This window comes from Stigmatopora argus, chromosome 17, assembly GCF_051989625.1.
Source record: "Stigmatopora argus isolate UIUO_Sarg chromosome 17, RoL_Sarg_1.0, whole genome shotgun sequence".
NCBI lineage: Eukaryota > Metazoa > Chordata > Actinopteri > Syngnathiformes > Syngnathidae > Stigmatopora > Stigmatopora argus.
The window spans coordinates 1,700,511-1,724,535 of NC_135403.1; the positions used below are offsets into that span (position 1 = coordinate 1,700,511).

A 24,025-nucleotide genomic window follows, 5' to 3' on the forward strand; every position below is an offset into this window, starting at 1 on the left:
CTGGTGCAACCCCCCCACGGCATCTCCAAACATTCCACGCTTGCAAACCCCCCTACATCCTGTCCTGTTACCTCGCACACACTCAACATTCCACAGGATGTAGGAACATCTAATGAACTACTTTCAGCTCAAACTGTTATATTCCTTTAATATATATTATATAAAATAACTCGGAGCTTGCCGTCATTACCGGAGGCTTAAGAACTACAACCGCGCGACCCAGCGTTTTGGAAGACTCATTTGGGCAATTGTTTGATTCGGACACAGAAAATGAGGACTTTGATGGATTTGTGGGTGATGATGACGTGAGTAAGTTGTACAATGTCTAAATAAAGTACAACCGAACTCAGTTTTGCTTCCGTTGCTTTTTTAAAGCGTGCTTTTAGCGTGTGGGTGTTGCGCACAAGAACTCTATATCCCAGCAGTCACTGCGCAGTACTTTATCTACGGGAAAATAGTAGAGTCGGGCTGCTTGGCGTAGTTAGTTGTGTGTGTGTGTGTATATATATATATATATATATACATATTTCACAGTCTAGCTCTGAATGCTCTGTTGATGCCAACATTTAGCGGCAGGATTTATTTTGTAAATACAGCCGAAATGACGGCCAGCACCAAATTAGTGTGGTTGCCATCATACTAACTGTATTGAAGAACTGGGTGTATTAAGAACTCTATATCCCAGCAGTCACTGCGCAGTACTTTATCTACGGGAAAATAGTAGTCGGGGGCTGGTTTCTGTAGTTGTCCTATTGACTGATTTATTTTATTTTATCGTGATGACAATTTTAGTATTGGTCCATATATAAAGCGCACTGGATTATACGGCGCCCTGTCTATTTTGGAGAAATTTTTTGACTCTTATGCGCGCCTTATAGGCGTGAAAATACGGTAGTTTAGTCAGCAGTATCTGGTGGTTGATGGTGTCAAATGCCTTTTTGAGATCAATGAAGACCGCACCAATGACCCCGACTTTATCTAGTTTTGATTTTATGTTTTCTAGAAAGAAGCAAACTGCCGTTTCGGTAGAATGATGTTTTCTAAAGCCGAATTGTAGCCTGTTAAGGGTATATGGATTGCTGTTAATGTGATCCACAATTTGCTGCATTACTGTCTTTTCCAAGACTTTTGAGAGGGCTGGAAGGATGCTTATAGTTCCCTAGTTGTTGGTTAATGCGAGGTTCCCTGTTTTGAGGACTGGTATAATAACTGAGCACTTCCAGGTTTCAGGGAAGAGAATCTCATTTATGGATTGGTTTACAATGGTGGTTTATGGAGCTATGAGAGATTCTTTGTGGTATTTCAGAAATGTTACATCCATGTTAAATGCATCTTTTGCTTTGGAGCTTTTGAGGCCAGATACCGCTTTCTGAACTTGTGACCGCAAAACTATGTTAAGATTAAGAATGGGTTCATTGGTGTTTAGTGGTTGTGGTGGGTGATATTCTATTTGAGGGATAGTAGGTGTCAGTTTTTTAACTGAGTCTATAAAGTAATCATTTAAAGTTGTAGCTATGTCCCTTGGGACACGGATTGTTTTCTCGTTTAATTGTAGTTCTTTTATTTGTTTCAAGTCAACAGGAACTATTTCATATCTTGGAACAAAAGGATTACAAAAATTACAAAAACATTAAAACTTTTCATAAACTGACTATTTATATGTAGAAGCATTTGTAAAGAGAGGTACCACTGTACTTCCACTTGATGACAATTACTTAACAATTATGCTTTTTTTGCAGCAACTCTTCGTGCTCTATATCTGAGCGATAATGACTTTGAAGTCCTGCCAGGTGACATTGGGAAGATGACAAAACTACAAATAGTAAGTTGATGCTGTTGGCTACACTGGATAATGCCACTTAAAATCCCACTATCACAAATTTTACACACTCATTAAATACTCTACAGTACAGATATGCACTAGAGCAGGGGTCTCGAACTCAATTTACCTGGGGGCCGCTAGAGGCCGAGTCTGGGTGAGACTGGGCCGCATCAGGATTTCCACAAGAAAAGCACTGATAAAACATTCCAACGTTATCAAATATCTTTATTTTTTAACAAAAAATAATGAATTAAATAAATTAACTTAAAGATGAATAAAAAAAAAATCAATCAGTAATACAAAACCAAATAATACTAATGAGCATACAGTAGATATACACTGGCTGGCTAAGTAGAGAAAATGAATTATTTTTATTCCGTTTCAAATGTCTGTATTAATAGCTCTTTAACCTTTAACTTTCTGAACTTGAATGGAACATTGAACATGAAATATTCTGAACACTGCTTCTCTTGCCTACTCCTTGCTGCTAGAGACCTGGCAGCGCTTCTTCTCACATAGTCACATTTGGCTTGAGGGAGGAAGCAGTGGAGACCCTCAGTAGAGCTTGAAGATGCTCATCAGTAAGTCTGGACCTGTACTTGGACTTATTGAAGTTCAAGGTGGAGAAGAGCTTCTCACACAAGTATGTGCTCCCAAAAAGGCACATGGTCCGCTTGAACCTTCGGGAAAGTTCAGGGAAGCTGGGGGTCAACTCTCTCAAAAATTGCCCAAGCTTGTCTGCTTCTCCACTCACCTCCCTGAACTTGGCTTTGAGTGCAGAGTTGCACTGCAGGTCAATGAGCTCCATTTGAAGCTCAGGAGGGGCATCTTGCACATCAAAGGAGAAGGGGTCCGCAAAAATTTGAAATGTGGCTTTGTGTGTCTTGAAGTCTGCAAATCTGTGATCAAATTCCTCCTGTAGCTTCGAAATGGCCTCAACATACTTCTCACCACTGAATGGTGTGCCTGCATCCACGAGAGCCTTGCATGCTGGGAAATGGCAAAGGTTTGTCTGAGAGAGCTGGGCTTTCCATAACACAAGTTTAGTGCAGAATGCTCTCACGTTGTCATAGGCAGCACTGACAAGTTGCCCCTGGCCTTGTAGCTTCTTGTTCAGTACATTAAGCTCATGTGTGATATCAACAAGAAAAGCCAAGTCCATGAGCCATTTGGGATCACTTAGCACAGGATCAATCAACTCACAAACGGCGTAGCTAGCTTTGACTGCTGCATTACTGTCTTTGGTAGCCTTCTTGAAGAGATCCTGTTGCCTCAGAAGACGTGTTTTAAGACTGGCAACCTGGTTGGCTCTCTCATCTCCCTGGTATTTTTCGTACTCCTCAGCATGTCTCGTAGTACAATTACGTTTCAAATTGTATTCCTTGTGCACTTCAACTTTTTCAGTGTAAATGAGACACGTCGGGGTGCCCCTGTGTTCAACAAAGAAATATTGCACTCCCCACTTTTCTTGAAACTGTCTGTGCTCATCACCGACCTTTCTCTTCACGGCAGGCTTTGAAAGAGACATCTCTGGGGCTCTGTAATATGTTTTTCCACTTGGAATGAGTCTCGGGTTGATCTTTCACATTCAGTCGCGCGGGTTTGTGGCGCACGTGCACTTTCGCTCTCCGTTTCAATCGCGGAGATGGCTACAGACACTGACACAGGCTGGATCACGGATCATAGCGCCTCATTCAGTTCTATGCTGAGAGCAGCGGAGGAGTGTGCGCGCCGAGCGGAGTGATTGGCCTCACGGCTTCTCCTCCGCCCAGCTGATTGGAGGAATGAATGAGTGAGTGAGCGAGGCACTGGACAGCCCGGCCGATGTCCCGCCCTCCAGAGCCGTATACCTCACCGTGATTGGTTCATTCAGCTCCGAACCAAAGTTCCCTCTAATTTTTTGTTGGTCTGAGCAGAAAGACAACCTCCCTGAGCGCACTGAGTACCAGTGTGAGCGACATCATCGGTACTCGGATGATTCGCCTAAAGACGTTTCGCCGACGGACGTTTGACAGACGGGCAGGTCGCCGAATGGACGTTCCACCGAACGTTCATTCGGCCGAACGGAGGTTTCGCCGAAACGGGATTCGAACGCTCGCCCCGCCGGATCGTGTGTGTACAAGTTTTTCAACCTCGGCCCGCGGGCCATATACGCCCGTTAGGATTTTTAATCCGGCCCGCCGCCGGTGTTGTCCAAATTATAGTAAAATTCAATGTTCGTCTACCATCAATGGCAGTCCGGGAATAAGCACTCTTGGGCAGGCAGATGTAGCAGAACCGAGCCGTAAAATGACAGCAATCGGGTCAAATCCATCCTAAAACAGCATTTAATGATTAAATACAAATACTGGATGCGATGGAGGCAAAAAAACGTCTATAGACGTCCATTCGCCAAACGGCTCAAAATGCTCTCAAATTCGGTCAAATCCAGCTGAAAACAGCGTTTAATGATTAAATACAAATACTAGTATTTGTATTTAATCATTAAACTAACAAATACTAGTACGACCTGTCCGTCTGTCAAACGTCCGTCGGCGAAACGTCTTTAGGCGAATCATCCGGTCACGACATCATCATTGCTCGCTATCGGCACACCAGTATCACACCTGCCACAAGCAGGTGCATGTCAATGTTCCCTCTAATTTTTCATGTAAAACATGCTGTAAAACAAGAAAAACATGAGTGGACAGAGCTACTGCCACTGGCTGCCACTTAAACGGCGCCATCATGGGGAAAGGGGTAAAAAAAAAAAAAAAATCGATCTTTCATATTAAGACGGGGGCCGCAAATTATCGTCCCGAGGGCCGCAGTTGGCCCGCGGGCCACAAGTTTGAGACCCCTGCACTAGAGCTTCCATTACATTACATACAAATCTAATAAACCAAGTTACCAACATAAACCATGGAAACCTCCCTTACAATGCCTTCATGAGCGGAAGCTAGTCTCGGCCTTTAGCGTGGCGTTTACCATGCTTTCCTGTTGCGCTGGCCGCCTTGTGCGGCACAGCTTTTGAGCCCTGACCAGGTAGACGACAACAAATGGCGCCATCGCCCCGGTTTTGGGGTGGTAACTGAGTGCTCGCAGGTTCATTGTGTACGTTCTATACCTTGAAAACCTCTCTCGTGATCTTTTCGGGAGGACACGAGTGACTAAGCTGCTAGCTTCAGCCTAGAATTTACTGGCTGAGTCTTTCCTTGTCAATCCCCGAGGTTGGCAATCCGATCCTCGAGGGCCGCTGTTGGTGCCAACCGATCCAACACAGAGAATTTAACTAATTAGATTTCTGCTAAAACAAGAAGCACCTCACTGCAATCCACTATCTAAAATACCAGATTGGTGGAAATATTTCCTCTTCTGGGTTGGAACGAAAACCAGCACCGACTGCGGCTTTTGTGGAATTAATTGCCCACCACTGGTATTCGGTCAGGAATCAAAGCCTCGGTCAGGAATCAAAGCCGCGGCCAGCGTGGCTGGAGAACACAGTAGCTGCTAGGCCATAAACCCATGCTGAAAGCCTAGTTTGGAGCATCCTTTTTTGAAAACATAGGGAGGGATGTTTCCATTGTATCCAATGCATGAAATGAACCATTATTAACCTGTAACACACGTAAGTTGTATGCCTGACCAATTAAGGATGGGAGTCTGAGGTGGTATGTCGAACCAAGGAGACAAACAGTGATGCTTTATTTACATTTATTCAGCAGCCAAAAACCGTGACCGGAGGATTTGCCGAAAGGCGTTTGGCCGAACGGGCGTTTGGCCGAACGGGCGTTTGGCCGAAACGGGATTCGCGCGCTCGCCCCGCCCCCGGATCGCATGTGTACATGTTTTTCAACTTCGGCCCGCGGGCCATATACGTCCCGTTCATTTGATATCATTCAGTATTTGTATTTGATCATTAAATGCTGTTTTAGGATGGATTTGACCCGATTGCTGTCATTTCACGGCTCGGTTCTGCTACATCTGCCCGCCCAAGAGTGCTTAATCCCGGGCTGACATGCCCGCCCAAGAGTGCTTATTCCCGGGCTGCCATTGACGGTAGACTAATAAATTCAGAGTGATGAGCGGCAAAGGGAAATGAATCATTGATTTTTACTATAATTTGGACAACGCCGGCGGCGGGCTGGATTAAAAATCCTAACAGGCCGTATATGGCCCGCGGGCCGAGGTTGAAAAACTTGTACACACACATCCGGGGCCGGGGCGAGCGCGCGAATCCCTTTTCGGCTAAACATCCGTTCGGCTGAATATCCGTTCGGCGGAACGTCCGTCGGCGAAACGTCTTTACGCGAATCATCCGGTCACACATATATATACATATATACAAATGACGCGCTGAATATTATAAAAGGCCGAGTAGGACTACATCTTGCCTTCTCTTTTGTTGCAAATAATTTTCCCATTGCGCACATAACCTGTGGAGAAAGACTACGCCGAACCTATTCCAGCTTTGTTTGGATTTTGAGCTGCCATTGAAAATGCCTCCTAAACGTCCTAGGCCATCTAAGGCATCCAATGAGCGCAAGAATAGAGACATGATGACAGTGACAGAAAAAGTGATGTTGCTACATATGCTAAAGGCGTAGCACACCATTTCAGCATTAATGAATCTCTCTAGCTTGTGTTATACCAAGAAAGAAGAGGCGAACATTCGGAAAATGCCAACAATATCCTTGTCCAAGGACACCAAGCAAGTAGTAACCACTAGGAATAGCAAAATGAACCAGCATTATGAGGGATTTACGCCGAGATAATGCAGTGGAGTTGGCATGACGAGAGGACATAAACACACTGCTCGGAGATTCCATCGATGGTCCAATGCCTCTTGAATCTGACAAAGAGAACTTGGACTAAGGCTCCCAATAACCTGTTTTTTTTAAAATAAAATTAGCAAGTAGTAACCACTAGGAATAGCAAAATGAACCAGCATTATGAGGGATTTACGCCGAGATAATGCAGTGGAGTTGGCATGACGAGAGGACATAAACACACTGCTCGGAGATTCCATCGATGGTCCAATGCCTCTTGAATCTGACAAAGAGAACTTGGACTAAGGCTCCCAATAACCTGTTTTTTTTTAAATAAAATTAGTATTCTTATTTAAATCATGCAGAGATTTCACTGTGATTACAGTATTTAAAGTATTTAAATTTGTATGTCATTATATTTAGATATTAATGCTTACAGCTGTAATATTTAATAAATACCATATTTACTCGCATATAAGCCGCTTTTGTCGGACAAAAACATGATGACTGAATCGAGGGTACGGCTTATATGCGCATAAAAACATGACATGCACGAAACTGCAAGTTGACGACGCCATGACACGATGACGCAATGGTGCCATGACCTCTTGACGCAAGACAATGTTGCCTAGGGGCTCTGCCGTCTAAAACTGGTTAAACATGTTCTGTCTGGCCAGACGCGAGTAGCCTTTATTTTGAAATAAAACTAAATTCCACTATGATTTTTTGTTTGTTTTGTTTCTTGTTCAAAAGTGACAACCGCTGGAGTAATATGAACCATCGAAATAATTGAGATAATTTGACATTAGAAGCAATATGGCTGCCACAACATCTTAAACTTCTGGTAAGAAAATAGTAATTTCTGTCATTAGAAAGCATCAGGTTCTCATCAAGATTGATAATTGCTTTTTTACAAAGACAGGCATATTAATGTCCTTATGATATTGACCCTAATAATGTGCTTTTGATTCATACAGTATCGCAGAAATACCAATTATGATGATTTTTCTTAAGATTTTCCCTTCAAAGTAACACATTTGTACTCCCTATTAAAACCATGAATATGGAGGTGAAAATTGGGAATCGGGGTGGCCTATACGTGAGAAATTGTAATAAAATTCAGCAATTTTAAGGGTGTGGCTTAAACTCACGGGCGGCTTATATGTGACTAAATATGGTATACAGTTGTTGATAATTGTACTTAAGTACTTGTATTTTTGTATAGGTGCAAAACATGTAGTATGGTACTAATAATAGGGGTGATCCTACGTTGTGGTTTTTCTATTATCACGACAAAGTCTGGTCTACATTATCCGCGATATTCAAGGGATTACTGTATTCTCATATCGCAGATTGTATTAACCATCTTGCAAATGAAGGGAGCATATATAAATGGGGTAATGATGATAAATAATGGAATAATGGTGCAAAGAAAGCCAGAACGACCTTGCAGTATACAGTGGTACCTCGACATACGATCGTAATCCGTTCCGAGACTGAGCTCGTATGACGAGCTTTTCGTAACTCGAGCGGACATTTCCCATTGAAATGAATTGAAAACAAATTAATTCGTTCCAACCATCTGCAAAAACACCAAAAACAGGATATTGGATTGGAAAAAATGTTTTATTTCTTCTAATTCGCCATATATTGACAAAGTAATAAATAACGAGTGGTTTAATAGTAATGAAATGTGTTTAATATAAGTAAAATTAGACGCATTTCGCGAAGGGGAGCGACAAGGACAACGACACACACGGAAGAGGAGGGGAGGGGGTGCTGTTCGGGGGCACTTTATCCACGGAGTTCGTAAACGAACAAACAAATCTAAATTAACTTGGATAACAATATACAGACACTCAACGTTTAACGTAACTTCACACAAAACTGAATTCTGATTTTGTTTTAATCTTTTTTTTACCTTCGTTCTACGGGTTGACACCACCTGGACGCTCCGCCGAAGTCTTCAAAACGAACGCATCAAGAGTTGTTTGTTTTTGCCCCCCTTCAAAATGTCTCGAAAATGACGCGTAATCCAAACTTTAGAATTAGTGCGCCACATCACTTGTAGGTTTGCTTTCTTGATGTTGTGTCTCTTGAAGGCACGCGGGTTCTCCGCATTGTACACTAGTAGCGGCTTAATTTTACAGTCACTGCTGGCATTAGCACACAACGCTAGCGTTAAGCGGTCCTTCATAGGTTTGTGCCACGGTAATGCCTTCTCCTCTGCCACGATGAATGTCCGCCTGGGCATCTTTTTCCAAAAAAGACAAGTTTCATCGCAGTTGAAAACTTGCTGGAGGATGTAACTTTCCTGGGTGATAATCAAGGCAAATGTCTTGATAAATTCCACTGCGGCTTTCGAATTGGAACTCGCCGCTTCCCCGTGTCGGATTACCGAGTGTACTCCAGATCTTTTTTTAAATTTTTCGAACCAGCCATGACTCGCATTAAAAGCTTGTGAAGTTGTTGAAGGCTCTCGTTTCGTTGTTATCAGATCCATGTCCATTCCGCTGGCTTTTTCACATATGGTTGACTCGGTCACGCTATCTCCTGCTAATTGTTTTTCTTTTATCCACAATAAAAGAAGTCTCTCCATCTCGTCATGAATGTCACTGCGCCGGTAGGAAATGATAGTTAGTCCTTTGGAAGGTCTCTTCTCCTTAATTGCGTCCTTCTGCTTAAGGATGGTGGATATGGTTGACCTATTCCTCTCGTATTGCCGAGCGAGCTCGGTAACACGTACCCCACTCTCATATTTTTCAATTATTTCACGTTTCATGTCCATTGTCAACGGTCGCCTTTTCTTTGCAAAACTCTGCCGATCCATAATAATATTGTTTACCTGGTATGTAAATGTAGACCAACATGGGGGGAAAAAGCGGGCGGGTGGGGAAATGCAAAGTCCGCCCAGTTTTCGTAGATATATTTTATACACGGAAGAGATGCAAAAAAAGACAGTGCCATGGCCACCTGGCTTGGTCGCATGACGAAATTTTGATCGGATCTCGGGCGAATTATTCGATCGAAATTTCCGTCGTAAGACAAGCATGTCGTATGACGAGCGGTCGTATGACGAGGTACGACTGTACAATCTTTCTATGCTAATTTTTACTCTACCACCCTCCCCCTGACCCCCTCCCACTCAATCTAGTTGAGCCTACGGGACAACGATCTAATCTCTCTACCAAAGGATATTGGGGAGTTGCTACAACTCAAGGAGCTTCACATCCAGGGGAATAGACTGACTGTACTACCTCCAGAACTTGGTACTGCATGATCAATTGTGTAATATGCTGATTGTTTATACAGTGGTACCTCGAGATAGGAGCTTAATGCGTTCCGAGACTGAGCTCGTATGTCGATATTCTCGTAACTCAAACGTACATTTCCCATAGAAATGAATTAAAAACAAATTAATTCGTTCCAACCCTCTGAAAAAACACCCAAAACAGGATATTGGATTGGAATAACATTTTTATTTGTTCAAATTCGCCATCTATTAACAAAGTAACAAATAACTAGTGCTTTAATATGACTAAAATGTGTTTAATAGTACTAAAATTATACGGATTTCGCAGGGGAGAGAGAGAGAGAGAGATGTTTTTTTCTGGGAAAACGCACTTTGTGGAGTAGCACCACCAATTTCGTTATACGCAGCTGGGTATGATGACAATAAAGGCTTTTGATTTGATTGATTTGATTTATTTCAAGCGTAGAGTAACTGTATACAATGTGAGTACAGTATTCAAAGTATTTACAATTTTTTGATATCTAGATTATATTTAGATATTAATACATTAGATAGAGCTGCCAACCTCCGTGACCCCATTTCCAGAGTATTTCCGGGGTGAATCCGATTCATGCAAAATCGATCTAAAATGCAAAAAAATAAGCGCAGGAATATTTAAATCAAACTGTTATAAGCATGTTTTTACATTCATTGAAATTTTGTGTTTTTGGAAACTATTGAAAAAGTACAGTATAATGAAAATAAGTTTATCTTTGTGTTTGGGTCCTTCTATGTGCGCTTTACAGTCAGTAATTCCACCATGTGTCATGCTGAAGTCGCACATTAATGTTTTTGCGGGGGGTTGCTGGGTCCTAACCCAGCTGACTTCGGGCGAAAGGCAGACTACACCCTAGCCCAGGGGTGGGCAAACTATTCCACAAAGGGCCGCAGTGTGTGCGGGTTTTCATTCCAACCCTTTGAGAGAGCACCTTTTAAACAATCTGGTGCAATCAGTGGATTGCTGTCAGGTGCTTCTTGTTTTCTGCAGAAATCTCATTGGTTAAACTGTCTGTGCTATATTGGTTGGAATAAAAACCTGCACCCACAGCGGCCCTCGAGGACCGGTTTGCCCATCCCTGCCCTAGCCGTAGGGCACACAGAGAGACAAATGACCATACGCACTCAAAATGATGCCGCCACCAGCAGGAACCCCGCGCCTCCCTGCACCAAAGTCAGGCGAGTGAACCTTTACACTAGTGTTTCCCAATCTTCTTAGAGCTGCAGCACACTTTTTGCTTTGAATAAATCTCAAGGCCAACCACTATCTGAAAATCTTCTCATTTAAAACTGCTGCCTATATTAACATTATAACGTCGTTCTCAAAGTTTTATTAACAGGAATGAAATAATCCCCACCCAAATTATTCCGAAATCTATTGTTTTGATGTCATCAAAGTTGATGTCCGTAGACCCCGAATAGCTCTCAGTTTGGCTGATGTTAAAATAATGAATGCAGTTTTTTCAACCTTATTTTAATTTTTGACTTTTTCTCCCAATATTACCCAAAAAGTACCGTATTTTCACACCTATGAAAGGCACCGTCTCATTTGCGAGTATATTTTCTGTTTTTTTGTCACTACATAGGACGCTTCGTTTCAAAAGGCGCTAGCATAACACTAGGCTAGCGTATGTTATGTTAGCCGCTAGCGTACCTACGTTATGTTAGCCGCTAGCGTACCTACGTTATGCTAGCCGCTAGCGTACCTACGTTATGCTAGCCGCTAGCGTACCTACGTTATGCTAGCCGCTAGCGTATGTTAGGCTAGTCGCTAGCGTGTTTTTTTAAAGACCGCACGAGCAAAACTAAGTTTGATAATTCTTAATTGATATAAAAAGTTGGGCCTTTAACATGCTAGGCTCCACTGTCAGTTAGAGTCGGGAACTTGATTCCAGCTTTGGCGAAAGCTCGAACAACAGTGCTGGTCGACATTTAAGCCGAGTCATCCACAATCAATTGTTACTCGCAACATGCATCACTTCCAAGCCTTTGATTCTCCTCGCTGTTATATCGGCATCGACAATTCATTCCATCATGTAACTCGTGCGACGCTGCCTGCCCGAACTACTATGTTGGCCATCCGCTAGCAATCCGTTAGCAAAGCTGTTAAATTGTGTTCGATCCATGGCTTCCGTCCATTTTCCAAGCATTCACACCCGCATTCTGTTGTCATTCACGTCAGGCATTTCCTCTGTATAGCTCTAATATGCTGTTCCTCTGAGGGTTAAAAGCGCTGCGAGCACACGGAAGTCAAATGCCTTGCCACTCCCCTGGGATGTTTTGAATGGATTTACCGAAATGCTTGAATGCGCGGGGAGGCAATTTTTAGGGTGAACGTCCGCTGGGTTGATTGCAATAAGTAGCGGGTCGGCAAGAAATAAAACCAGTCACTCAAGCGATCAAAATTGAATTTAGTCCACAGACAAGGCGCACCGACCGATTGGGCTCATCGACCATTTTAGACTTAAGTGCGCCCTATAGGTGTGAAAATACGGTAATGTGCTCACAGAGACTTTACGTCTCCAAAAGTTAATGCCCCTGAAACCAAACAACTTCCGGTTCACGTACCTTAAAAACAGGAAAATGACTTAAATCTCGTAATATCATGACTTTTTTCCTCCCAATATTACTTCAACCACCTAACACTACGAGAAGAGCCGTTTTGTGCTCACACAGACTAAATGTCGACAAAAATTGAAGCCTGGAAAAGCAAATAGCGTAAATAATTACATAAAAATAAGCAACAAAATGACTCATCATACTCTCATAATATTATGATTTTAATCTTGTGATTGTACAATATGATTTCATATTTCAATTTTAACCTCGTAATGTTCGATTTTAAATTCTTAATATTTAGATTTCTCTCTTGGATTATTACGATTTATGATTTATTGCAATTTCCCGCGGCAGACCTGAACATCGCTCACGGCACACTGGTTGGGAAACACTGCTCACACCACGAACTGGCCATGCATGTTGCACAATATGCAAATGTCGGCCCTTTTGGAGACGGCGTCACCATGGAATATTTCCTCAAATAAGAAGCAATAAAGTTCTGCGATTGTCTGGATTTCTTAAAAGTTTCATCCAAATTGCGATCCATTTTTTACTTATTCCGAGGAGGTATACTGAATTGAATTGAAAGCGTTATTGTCATTGGCTTACCAGTGCTGTGTTCGTCTACTTCCTTTAGAACCCAGGAAATGATGGGATTTGTTTCAAAACAAAAGACTGGTGTTTTAGTCAGCCTTAATAATACTTAGTTCCCCTATGGGAAAAACAAAAATGAAAAAGTAAAATCGATCGTGGCCTACCTGATTACAGGGTAAATACACATCATGAGAATTATGCTTGTGTACTTGTATTTTTGTATAGGCGCAAAAACAAGAGTATGGTAGTAATGATAGGGCTGATCCTACTTCACGCTATTTCGATTCTACGCCGTATATGCGAGAAAATACGGTAAGTAAAGCAGCATGATCCGTCATCTTCTGCTTATCCGAGGTCGGCTCGCGGGGACAGCATCTTCAGCAGGGAAGCCCAGACTTCTCTCCCCCCAGCCTCTTGATGCAGCTCTTCCGGGAGGATCTCAAGGCGGTCCTGGCTCTGCCGGGAGACAAATTATCCTCAGCGTGTTCTGGGTTGGCCCATCTCACCTTATCGCTAAGAGAGTCTGGACAACCTTTGGAAAAAACTCATCTCATGTATCTTGTTCTTTCGGTCATGACCCACAACTCTTGACCTTAGATGAGGGGAGAAACAAAGATTGATCGGTAAATTAAGAGCTTTGCCTTTCAGCTCAGCTCCTTCTCAACCACGGCAGACTGATTCAGGGAACCGCATCGCTGCAGACACCGCAGCAATCTGCCTGTGAATCTCCTGCTCGATTTTTCTCTAACTTCTAAACAAGATCCCAATATACTTAAACTCATCCACTTGGGGAAGGACCTCATCCGTGACTTAGAGCGGGCATGTCACCTTTTTCCGACGGAGGACCATGGGCTCAGATTTGGAGGTGGAGATTCTCATCCCGACCCCTTCACACTCAGTTCCAAGTTCCGTATCGTTCAACTCATTTGGAAATTGGGGCCTGATGAAGCCATCAGTATCTCATTGTCTGCAAGAAGCAGGGGTGCAATACTGAGGCCATCAAACCGGACCCCCTCAACACCACGGCTGCATTTAGATATACTGTCCATAAAAGTTATGAACAGTGACATAGGGGAGCCCTGGCAGAGTCCAACTCCCACTGGAAAAGAAACCGACTTTCTGCCGGCGATGAGAACAACACTAGGACACCAGTTTTATCAGAGATTCGGTAGCTCATCCTCCCGGAGGACCATCCTCAAGACTCACCGGAAAACACGGTCAAAGACCTTCTCCAAGTCCACAAAGCACATGTGGACTAGTTGGGCGAAATCATATGACCCCTGAGAACCCAGCTGAGGGTACAGAGCTGATCCACTGTTCCAGGGCCAGGACGAAAACCACACTGTTCCTTCTGAATCCAAGAGTCAACTTCCCGGTGGACCCTCCTTTCCAGTACCCCTGAATAGAGACGGAGGAGTGGTATTCCTCTATAATTGCAACCCAGCCTGCAGTCTTCCTTTTTAAAAAGGGGAACCACCCCCCGATCTTCCAATCTCGAGGCCCTGTCGCTGATGTCCATGTAATGTTGCATATGCGTGTCAACCAAGACAACCCGACAACATCCAGAGCCTTTAAAAACTCCGGACAGATCTCACCTGCCCCCAGGGCGATGGCACCGGGGTTTAACCATGTCAGTGCCTTCCCTGGCTTTGATTCCTCATGGGAAGGTGTGTCAGTGGCGTTGAGGATGTCTTAAAAGTATTCCGCCCACCGATTCACAACATCCCGAGTCGAGGTCAGGAACACGTCCTAATGGTTTGAAACACGTCCCAAATTGAAACCAGGTACCACCCAACCGAAATTACTATCTAATATCAGCTATACTTTTAAATACTTTGCTCTCATTACAGCTTCATTTGGTAGGTTTTATACAAAATGAAGCTCAGTGTCACTTTTGGGTAAATATTTTATTCACATTCTCATATGGATATATGGAGTAGTATTTCCAACCCCATTGTGAGGTCCGGAACACTATTTGCATTGAAAAATTCCAAGGCACTTCATTAGCTGAAAATCTTGAAATATATATTTTTATAGTATGCAGTCATTTTCATTTTTATCAGCAGGAATCAAATAAATACAATAAAGGATTTCAACATTTGAATTCTGTGGACCCAGACAACTTCTGGTTCTTGTAATGCAAAATAAGTAATACAGCAACTTTAATTTTGTAATAACTTTTTTCTCCCAATATATATTTTTTTAATTTCCTATTTTTAGTCCTATAGCAGTTTTGTCTTCTCTCAAATCCAACTTTGCCAAAAGTTGAAGCCAGTGAAACCAAACAAGTTGCAGTTTGGTTCACTTAAAGTCAAAATAAGCAACAAAAGAATTTGCAGAGATGCCAATCTCCGTCAACCCCATTTCAGGAGTGTCCTTGTCCCATTTCCACAGTTTATCCGGAGTGAATGCGATTCAGGCAAAATGGACATGCGCTGAAGTCGCAAAAGACGAATCATTCATCAGAACTTGTAACTCGGATGATTCACAATGCACTTGTTACCGAATTCTTCTGGTTTACAGTGCAGTTGAATCAAGATGGCGGAAGCCGTAGCGATGGTGTGAATTTCGAGGCATTTAAATAAGAAATTCCGTACTTTTCTGAAATGGTTGCTTAAAACATGTAGGTGACAATTTTTGGGGATTTCCGGAGTTTTGGGAGGTTGTCCAGAGTCCTGGAGTTTGCATTACATTTTCGGGTAAACTCCTGAAATTCCGGAGTACTTGGCAGCTCTGAATTTGCGTCTCCTAATAATACAAATTTTCTATCATAATAAAATCGTTTTAATCTTGTTATAATACAGTGAGCGACAGAATTGCCTTCTTTCCTTTTCAGGCACATTCCCAGTGATATACCTTTTCAGACAGTTTTTAAAAAATATATTAAAAGAATAATTTTAAATGTGTTCTTATTAATCCTTAGGTAATCTTGATCTGACTGGTCCAAAGCAGGTCTTCAAGGCTGAGAACAATCCCTGGGTCACTCCCATTTCTGACCAGTTCCAACTAGGAGTCTCGCATGTTTTTGAATATGTTCGCTCTGAGACCTACAAATAGTATGTACACCCACACTATCACACTTACACATATGTGCATATCTCAACCAGCTATTTCTTAAACAACGTCAAAATGAGAAATGATGACTTTTTGATGCAATCTGCATGTTAAAATATATATTTTTATTGATTAACAAAACAATTGAGATAATTGGTACAGAACAACTTTGACGGTTACTTACATCTGTAGCGTTGCAATATATGCTGTAATGTGTTGACAACATGGATGAAATCGACGACGTTGCTCACCTAAAATTGAAGGTCAAAAGCGTTGAGATTTCTATGGCTTTTTGTTTAACTCTAGGGTCTGGGCCTATTTTGTCGGATTTTTGCATCCCTTTGATGTATGCCTGGGCCTTGGGTCACCAACCTGTGGCTCTTTAGCCCTCTGCTAGTGGCTCTCTGAAGCTTTTTCTTTTGAATGTTGAAAATGGAAAAAGAGGGTGAGGAAAACATATTTTTGTTTTAACATGGTTTCTATAGGTGTACAAACATGACACAAACATTATTAACATTTTCCATTCATTTTCTTAACGGCTTTATCCTCAAGGGATGCAGGGGTTGCTGGAGCCTATCCCAGCTGAATTTTTAGCATGAGTCAGGGGACACCCTGAATCGCTGGCCAGCCGATCGCAAGGCACGAAGAGACAGACAACGATTACACTCATACGTAAGGGCGATTTAGAGTGTCCAACCAGCCTACCTTGCATGTCTTTGGAATGTGGGAGGAAATTGGAGTACCCGGAGGAATCCCACGCTGGGCCGGGGAGAACATGCAATCTCCACACAGGTGGACCAACCTGAATTTCTAACCCAGGACCCCAAAACTGTGAGGCCGATGCCGTAAACACTCATTCGCTGGGCCGCTAACATTTTCCAATGCTGTAAAAATGTGTACAATAAATATTACATTTCAACACATTTAACACATGACATGGTCATTTAAATATCTGAAGCATCTTACCAAAGTGTGACCAAATTCATTATCTATTAAGTAACATAAACCTTTTTATTTTTTTTATTTTATATATACTTAACCGAGACCTGGCTAAATGTAATTTCACCGATGGCAGGATTGCAAATACAGTCATACCTCTACTTACGAATGCCTCTACATACGAAAGTTTCAGGTTACAATTGTTTTTATATGCAAATGAGTAACTCGAGATATGAAAAAGATCCAAGTTACGAAATCCCCCCAAAAGTACATGCATATCCTTATCCGTTATTTTAGTTTGAAAATATTGTCGCGGATGTATTGATTCTCACTTGAGAACATCGCTACCCTCTACTGAGCTCTCATTTCATCGCTCTCATCCAATCTCATATAATGGCATTCAATTCAATTGGCTGTTTTACAACAACCACTATGTTTCAAGATTCTCTCTTACATACCTGGCCACCTCACCTAAATGCTTCCCTTATTAATGATTGCAATTCCACTTATTAAGCGATTAAAAACCATACAAATGCAACGAAACATATTTTCACACATGCACTCACACATAGGGCACACGTAAAAGTCTAAAATGTACTACAAAGTGCAGGGCTTTCGCCCTGGTAGAACAGGCTCTTGTCGCCATCTGGGGGACAAACACGGGTACTACGTCTCCCAGTATAACGGCTACGGAGGGAACTTTCAGCGGTGCAGGGCACATTTTCATATGCTTTTTTATTTTAAGACATTCACCCAGATGACTCGCTAGCGGAGGAACTGAACCGTTTCTTTGCCCGCTTTGAGACTGACAAATCAGACCCAGTCTCAACACCCCCACCAGCACCCTGCAGCAATACACTGAAGTTCCAGGAACAGAAAGTGAGACTGGTAATGCGGTCTGTGAACACCAGGAAGGCTGCTGGCCCTGACGGAGTACCTGGGAAGGTGGTCAAAGCCTGTGCCGACCAGCTGGCTGGAGTCTTCAAATTTTCAATTGTTCCCTGCAACAACCCATATTCCATCCTGCCTGAAATCTGCCACCATTATCCCTTTCCCCAAAAAGCCAACCATTGACAGCATGAATGATTATAGGCCTGTTGCACTCACGCCTGTACACCAACCCACCAGTCTAACTCCATCATCAAATTTGCCGATGACACCACTGTGGTCGGACTCATCTCAGGAGGGGATGAGTCTGCCTACAGAGATGAGGTCAACAAACTGTCTTCGTGGTGCTCGGTGAACAATCTCACACTGAACACCACCGAAACAAAAGAAATAATCCTGGACTTTCGCAAACGGCACAGATCTGGCCCCACTCCTCATAAATGGAGTATGTGTAGACAGGGTCCAGTCCTTTAAATTCCTGGGGGTCCACGTCACGTATAAGCTCTCCTGGTCTTCAAACACCACGGCAGTAGTGAAGAAGGCCCAGAAACGACTCCATTTCCTCAGGGTACTCAGGAGGAACAACTTTGACACCAAGCTTCTGCTAACCTTCTATAGAACCACTGTGGAGAGCATCCTGGCATACTGCATCACAGTGTGGTACTCTGGAAGCACGGCAGCAGACAAAAAGGTCCTGCAGAAAGTGATTAACACTGCCCAGAAGATCATCGGCTGCTCTGTGCCCTCACTGGAAGACATTGCCAGCCCTCGTTACCTCAGCAGAGCCAGGAACATAATCGGGGACCCATAGGTGACCATGGTCACAATCTGTTCCAGCTGCTGCCCTCTGGCAGACGCTATAGGTCCCACAAAGTACGGACAAATAGGCTTAAGGACAGTTTTTCCCCACATCCATCAGAACTCTAAACTTGGGGTAACACAACACACAATTCCTTCTGTGTAATAACTTCGGGGTGAGGTAATATGAAAAGATGTTTGGGTGGGGATCTGCCTCCTACTGGCTGACTGAAGATAAGTGAAAGACAGTGAGAGGTAAGTGATCCGCTTGGGGGGGTGATGCGATGCATCCATAACGGCAGAATGCCAAATTAAGAGTTCAAAACTATCACTTATTTAGGTCTTTTGCCGAGAAAACGCACCTTGTGGAGAAGCAATACCAATTTTGTCATACGCAGTTTCTGGGTGTGATGACAATTAGGCTTTTGTTGTTGATGATTACGACAGGGCCTATGTCCGATTATTATTATAATCTTCCATACAAAATTGGGGCACTGACCAATTTTAAAGGGTTTAGATCAGGGGTCCCCAAACTTTTTCCTGTGAGGGCCACATAACTTTTCCCTTCTCTGATGGGGGGCCGGTGTCAGTTTGTAACAGAAAAAGTGTGACGATCGTAGAGGAGCTTAATTTTTTTTTATTGTTTTCCAGAAAGCCACACATAACCAAATAACCCTTTCCAGGTTCTTTACAGAAAAAAGTCAGAAAACAAATAATAACACTATTAATGAAATAAATAACTAAATAACCCTCTCTGAGTTCTTCACATAAAAAACAGGAAATAAATAACACTATTTATGAAATAAATAAGAACTAAATAACTCTCTCTGGGTTCTTCATAGAAAAAAAGCCATGGAACATTAACTTTCTGTTGTGCCATGCACAATCTTAACAGATAAAAGTTCAGCTCAGTTGTCAGAGCAGAATCTCTCTGACACATATGAGCAGTCTCCTAAAGTTCTTGTGTTTCTTCCTTATAATCCTTTTGTTCCAATAGGCTTGTAGACACCGCTGTTTGCAGCTCTCTCATCAACTTCCCTGTGAAAACCACAAAGGAAGCAGGTTGAGAAACTGAACTAAGTGAAACCGCACCTACACAGCACAATACATTTCACTACCAGTATGGTTGTAAAGATGGATTTTATCCCAGTAGATTTTATTATGATTATATTTGTTTATGCTCAGAATGACTCATTCAAATCAGAAAAGTGAGCTTACCTATGTCTGTTCATCAGTGTGAACTGTGGGCCTGCATCTGGCTGGTGAGAAGTTGAATATCAGGTTCCATTCTAGTTACAGCCAGTCTCAAGCACTTATGCAAATGTTCATCTGTCAATCTTGATCTCATCGGAGTTTTCAGCAGTTTCATGCGAGAGAAGGTTTTCTCGCAGATATACGTGCTGCCAAAAACTGAGGACATTTTCATTGCATGTTTTTTGATGTTTGGATATGTGTCGTTTGGGAGGGAGGCATAGAAGTCAATGAGACTGTTGAGCTTGAATGCGTCTTTCAGAACATCACAGTTCTGTAACTCAGCCAACTCAAACTGATATGAAGGCTGGGCTTCATCAATGTCGGCAACAAAGGGGTTCTGAAAAAGACGGATTTCTTTTGCATGAACATGTAGTTCAGTGAATCGCACACCGAACTCCGCCTTCAGCATTTCCAGTGCTTCCACGCACTTTTCAGCTGACAACGGGACCGCTGGGTTCTCTGTCGACAGGTTTTGGGTAGCAGGAAGATGGACAAAGTTGCGCTTTTTCACTTGTTCCAAAAGCAGCGCTAATTTCACCTCAAATGCTTTTATGTGTGAATACATGTCGCAAATGAGTTTCCCTTCGCCTTGTAGCTGCAAGTTAAGGTGGGTAAGTATTTCTGTCACGTCTGTTAAAAATGCGAGGTGCCATTTCCATTCTGGGTTGATCAGCTCTGGGACCGTTTTGTCTTTTAAATGAAGAAACGCATTAATTTCGGGTGGAAGCTCGTAAAAACGCCTCAAAACTCTGCCCCGGCTCAGCCATCGGACCTCTGTGTAGTACAGCACATCTCCGTGCGTAGACTCCAGTTCAGACAGGAATTCTTGGAACTGCCTGTGTTTAAGTCCCTTTGCCCTGATGAAGTTTATGCACGACACCACGACCTTCATTACAGAATCCCACGTCAACACTTTGCAGCACAGTGCTTGCTGGTGAATTAGGCAGTGGACTCGTAGCGGGGCGGTGAGACCCCTTTTTTCCAACTCACGGTTCATGCGTCCTATTAAACCGCGAGTTTCGCCCACCATGCTAGGAGCCCCGTCAGTCGTGATGCTAGCCAGCTTTGACCAGTCCAGCTCCAACTTCTCCATGGTTTGGCACACTTTGTCAAAAATATCCTCTCCCGTTGTGGTCCCTTTGAGACTTTGGAGGGCTGCCAGATCCTCGCATATCTCAAAGTTTGCGCTAACTCCACGAATAAAAATGAGCAGTTGCGCTGTGTCTTGCACGTCCGTGCTTTCACTGAAAAAAAGTCAAATTCTTTCGTCTTCTGCTGCAGCTGGGCATAGACATTATTCCCGATTTCTTCAACGCGTCTGGTGATTGTACTCGCCGACAGACTTACGGCATTAAATGCATCTTTCTTCTCGGGACACACTTCCTCCACGACAACATCCATACATTTCTTAAAAAACTCTCCGTCAGTGAAAGGCTTACCGTTGCTTGCTATCAGTTTAGCAACCCGAAAGCTGGCCCGAACGGATGCCTGGTTCAGCTGAGCTTGGCGTAGAAATGTAGTCTGCTGAGATAATAGTCCAACTTTTAGCTTTGAGAGTTTGTCTCCTCGTATTTGGCCTTGCACGCTATCGTACTTGTCCTTGTGACGGGATTCGTAGTGCCGGCGAAGATTGTATTCTTTGAATACTGCGACCGTCTCTTGACAGATGAGACAAACAGCCTTTTCTTTGCATTGAACAAAAAAATAATCGTTTGTCCACTGCAGGTTAAATACCCTGCATTCTGAATCAATTTTTCTCTTAACTAACCTTTTCGCCATTATTCCGTTCTCAAACAGGTTCAGGTTGCACAGTTTTTATATGCTTGAATAGCATCGCAATAGCCATGGTACCAGGGCTCCGCCCTCACCTGCGATCGTCCAGATGTCTCGCTAACACTCTGCTCACACATGCAACGGTGGAATGCCCGCATGCATCAAAGGCAAACACTCTCCCCGCGCGTGTCACCAAAGGAGCAATGCGAAGGCCCGATTCACTGGGAAGATTTGTGGGCTCAGCAGGGGTGCAATGAACCAAACACAAGATTAAAACGTCCCAGTCTTCAAGGCCAAATAGGAAAATAAATCCGATAGCGTCTCTGGTATTGTTCAGAGGGCCGGTCCAAATGTGCCGGCGGGCTGCATCCCCCCCCCCCCCCCCCCCCCAAAAAAAAAAAAAAAAAACCATAGCGTCTCTGGTATTGTTCAGAGGGCCGGTCCAAATGTGCCGGCGGGCCGTATCCGGCCGGCGGGCCGTAGTTTGGTGACCCCTGGTTTAGATGGTAGTTTTGTGAGGACTGTGGAACGAATTACAGAATTTACAGATAAAGTACGCCTCCACTTACGAAATTTTCAAGTTACGAAATAAGTTCTGGAACCAATTAATTTGTTAAGCAGAGGTACCACTGTACCGGGATACAATATCTTCAGAAGAGACCGTATGGGGAACCGTGACGGGGGAGTGATGTTCTATATTAAGGATACCTTAAATGTAAACAAATAGAATGGGTCAACGTACACATCCTTGAATGCATCAGCCTTAAAATATCACTATCCCCACAGATGTAAATGACTCAAATTGGCATATAAAAACCTCCATCCAAAAATGAAGTTATCTTACTTGGAGATTTAAATATTAACTGGCTCGATAAATCCAATTGGCGACAGTTGAAATCACTAAAATCACTGTTTACTAAATTTAACTTAACGCAACTAATCAAAAGTCCTAATAGACTAACTGCTTTTTCCGAAACATGCATAGATCTACTCTTTTCCAATAAGTATGAGAGGATCCAAAAGACGTTCAATAAGATTAGAGGTCAATCGGCCCACAACCTCATCCTATTCTCAAGAAAGCTTCCTAAAAATAGATATGCATGCGCAAAAAAAAAATTCTGAGTGGATGAGAGTACCGAAAAGGGAGAACCCACATCTGATACAGGCGTTAAACAATATCAATTGGGACGGTTATCTCTACCATAACCATACTAATAATGGCACCTGCAACACTTTCAAGACCATTATCCAAGACAGTCTACATTCACAAGAAAAATTAAAACAAAACCATCAAAAAATAATCACAACCATGGTTGAATGACGACATACAGGCATTCATGAAAAAATGACACCATGCTCTCAAAATGTCACTTAAAACAAAAAGGATTAATGAGAGAGACATTTACTTCTCTAAGAAACAAATTAATAAAATAAATTTGAACTACAAAATCAAATTTCTTTATAAACATAATTAACACAGCAAAAGGAATACAAAAAAGATCTAGAAAAATATTTAAAAACTGGCAGGGAATACTTCCAAGCACAAACAAATAAAGGAACTGCAATTGAAGGAGAAAACAATCCGTGACCCAAAGGACATAGCCACAACTTTAAATAATTATGTTATAGACTCCGTTAAAGAACTGACACCCATCATCGCTCAAAGAGAATGTCACCCACCACAACCACAAAACACCAATGAACCCGTTCTTAATATTAACATAGTTTCGCAGTCACAAGTTAAGAAAGCGGTATCTGGCCTCAAAAGCAAAAGATGCGTTTAACATGGATGTAACATTTCTGAAATACCACGAAGAATCTCTCATAGCTGCATTACTCACTATTGTAAAAAAAAAAATACATATAGGAGAGTCTCTTTCCTGGACCCTGGAAGTGCTCAGTTTAGTCCTCAAATCAATGAACCCCGCATTAACCAACAACTACAGACCTATAAGCATCCTTCGAGCTGTCTCACAATTCTTGGAAAAGATAGTAGCAGAGCAAATTGTGGATCACATTAATAACAGTCCATACACCCTTAACAGGCTGCAATTCGGCTTTAGAAAACATCATTCTACTGAAATATATATATATATATATATATATATATATATATATATATATATATATATATATATATATATATATATATATATATATATATATATATAAATATGTTCATTATGTTCTGTTCCTTATCAAATAAATCAAACTCAAACACTTCTGCCAACTAACATTTGCGTCTACACTACACCAAACACAGCTTGTTTTTAAGGCAAATTTATAAAAATAAAGATGCCAGTCAAA

General features: G+C 42.5%; 1 protein-coding gene across 1 annotated transcript in view; it reads left to right on the forward strand.

Moving 5' to 3' along the window:
- The window catches only part of rsu1 (Ras suppressor protein 1), a 56,173-nt gene that overhangs the window by 24,403 nt on the left and 7,745 nt on the right, over positions 1-24,025 (forward strand). The window contains exons 6-8 of the mRNA XM_077623844.1: positions 1,740-1,822; positions 9,725-9,839; positions 15,936-16,068. Coding sequence (XP_077479970.1) covers positions 1,740-1,822; positions 9,725-9,839; positions 15,936-16,068 — 331 coding nt within the window. The remainder of the gene's footprint in view (positions 1-1,739; positions 1,823-9,724; positions 9,840-15,935; positions 16,069-24,025) is intronic.